Here is a 2,005-nt window from a genome sequence, read left to right as displayed (position 1 = left end):
CGCCAGCCTTGTGGTGTTTCCTGAGTCTGATCTGTGTCGGGCTGAGTGGGGGGGACGGAGCAGGAGCCAGACCCTCGGAAGCCTGGGAGCCTTCCCGTCCCTGGCCGGAGTTGAGACCCTGTCCCCATGGTAACGAATCAGCCCTGAGGAAGGAGCCCGGCCCTGCCCTGCCCTGCCTGTGGAATTGTCCTGAGTCATCGCTTTGGGCTGAGGCCATGGGAAGAAACCACTGTGTGGCAAAGCAGGAGGCAGGCGGCAGCCGGGGCCTACAGCAGGGAGACCTGAGAAAGTGGGGCCAAGGAGAGGGTGCACGGTGGCCGCTGGCCACAGCCGGGCTTCCTGGCAGGCTGGAGTCCTGCTGCTGGCCTTCCCCGAAGGGCTGGGCACCACGGCCCTTGTCCTGCCGGCTGCCTCTCACGGCGTGAGCGCTCTGATGCGCTGTGCCAGCCAGCAGGCCCACAGCTGTAGGTCGGAGGCCTCTGGGGAGTCAGGAGGGGGCAGTGCTGGGGAGGGACAGACCTGGCCCGCTGATGAGCAGGGCGGGCCTCCCTCAGGACAGCCCACAGGCAGGCTCACACTCGGTTTCACTTCCCGCCACTGCTGCCGGCAGCAGGAACCAGCCAGACTGCACCCCGAATCATTGCTGCTGCCTGCTACTCGGTAAGTGAGGACTCCCGCGGGGATGGGGCAGGGTGGGAAGGCCTCACCCCCCCACCCGGGCCCAGGCTAGGTGGGCGCCAGGGGCAGAGCCAAGGTTTCCCCCAAAACAGACAGCTGAGGGTGCTTCCCCCTAAGGAAGTCATGCCACCCTCTCTGGCTTCCTGCCCTGGAATCGGGTCCTGGAGCTCACTGACTGTGCCGGCCTCAGCTCTTCCCACTGGGGCACTCATACACCCACTCCCCACCCCTGCTCCTCCCCAGGCTCGGCAGGTACCCAGCATGGGCTCGCAGGCCCCAGCCCCGGGGCCCGTGCAGACCCTCATCTTCTTGGACCTGGAGGCCACTGGCCTGCCTTCCTCCCAGCCCAAGGTCACGGAGCTGTGTCTGCTGGCTGTCCACAGATGTGCCCTGGAGAGCTCCCCCAATATTCAGGGGCAGCCTCCCACAGTGCCCCCGCCGCCCCGGGTGGCAGACAAGCTCTCTCTGTGCGTGGCTCCAGGGAAGGCCTGCAGCCCAGAAGCCAGTAAGATCACAGGCCTGAGCACAGCTGTACTGGCAGCTCACGGGCGTCAGCGCTTCGACGCCGACCTGGCCAGCCTGCTCCGAGCCTTCCTGCAGCGCCAGCCACAGCCCTGGTGCCTCGTGGCACACAACGGCGACCGCTACGACTTCCCCTTGCTCCAGGCAGAGCTGGCTGTCCTAGGCCTTGCCAGCGTTCTGGACGGGGCCTTCTGTGTGGATAGCATTGCCGCCCTGAAGGCCCTGGAGCACGCCGGCAGCCCCTCGGAGCATGGCCCACGGAAGAGCTACAGCCTGGGCAGCATCTACACGCGCCTGTACGGCCAGGCCCCACCGGACTCGCACATGGCCGAGAGTGATGTCCTCACCCTGCTCAGCATCTGTCAGTGGAGGCCGCAGGCCCTGCTCCAGTGGGTGGACGCTCATGCCAGGCCTTTCAGCACTGTCAAGCCCATGTACGGGGTCACGGCCTCTGCTGGAACCAAACCAAGGCCATCTGCCACCACAGCCACTAAAGCCCTGGCTAGAGCCAGGGACACTAGTCCCAACCTGGGCAGGGGCAGGAAGCCCAAGGCCGTTCCTCCAATGGAGGGCCCTGGAGCCTCACCCAAGGCGGGACTGCTAGCCCCACTGGGTCTTCTGGCCTTCCTGACCTTGGCACTAGCCACGCTGTATGGGCTCTCCCTGGCCACACCTGGGCAGTAGGCCAAGAAGGAAAGTCTGACTAATAAAGACCCCCCCCAGCACTGAGTGGGCACTCACCTCTACCCTCCTTGGCAGCTTCAGAGAAGCCTCCTGCCCCTCTGCCCACACTCAGGGACCTGGG

The 2,005-nt window shown here is 65.8% G+C and overlaps 1 protein-coding gene across 2 annotated transcripts; it reads left to right on the top strand.

Annotated features, from left to right (window-relative positions):
• Positions 1 to 144: 144 nt before the first annotated feature.
• Positions 145 to 1,929, top strand: TREX1 (three prime repair exonuclease 1). Of its 2 annotated transcripts, none has more exons than XM_036079399.2 (2): positions 145 to 660; positions 1,062 to 1,929. In XM_036079399.2, exons 1-2 carry the CDS (start codon positions 434 to 436, stop codon positions 1,882 to 1,884), a joined length of 1,050 nt encoding a protein of 349 aa, XP_035935292.1. In that variant the 5' UTR covers positions 145 to 433; the 3' UTR covers positions 1,885 to 1,929. The 2 variants fall into 2 exon arrangements, with proteins under 2 accessions (XP_035935292.1, XP_035935296.1); XM_036079403.2 differs by having other exon boundaries at positions 922 to 1,929.
• The last annotated feature ends 76 nt before the right edge of the window (positions 1,930 to 2,005 follow it).

This window comes from Halichoerus grypus, chromosome 1, assembly GCF_964656455.1.
Source record: "Halichoerus grypus chromosome 1, mHalGry1.hap1.1, whole genome shotgun sequence".
Taxonomy (NCBI): domain Eukaryota; kingdom Metazoa; phylum Chordata; class Mammalia; order Carnivora; family Phocidae; genus Halichoerus; species Halichoerus grypus.
Note: the sequence above shows the minus strand (reverse complement) of the source record. Positions and strands in the feature narration are given on the sequence as shown.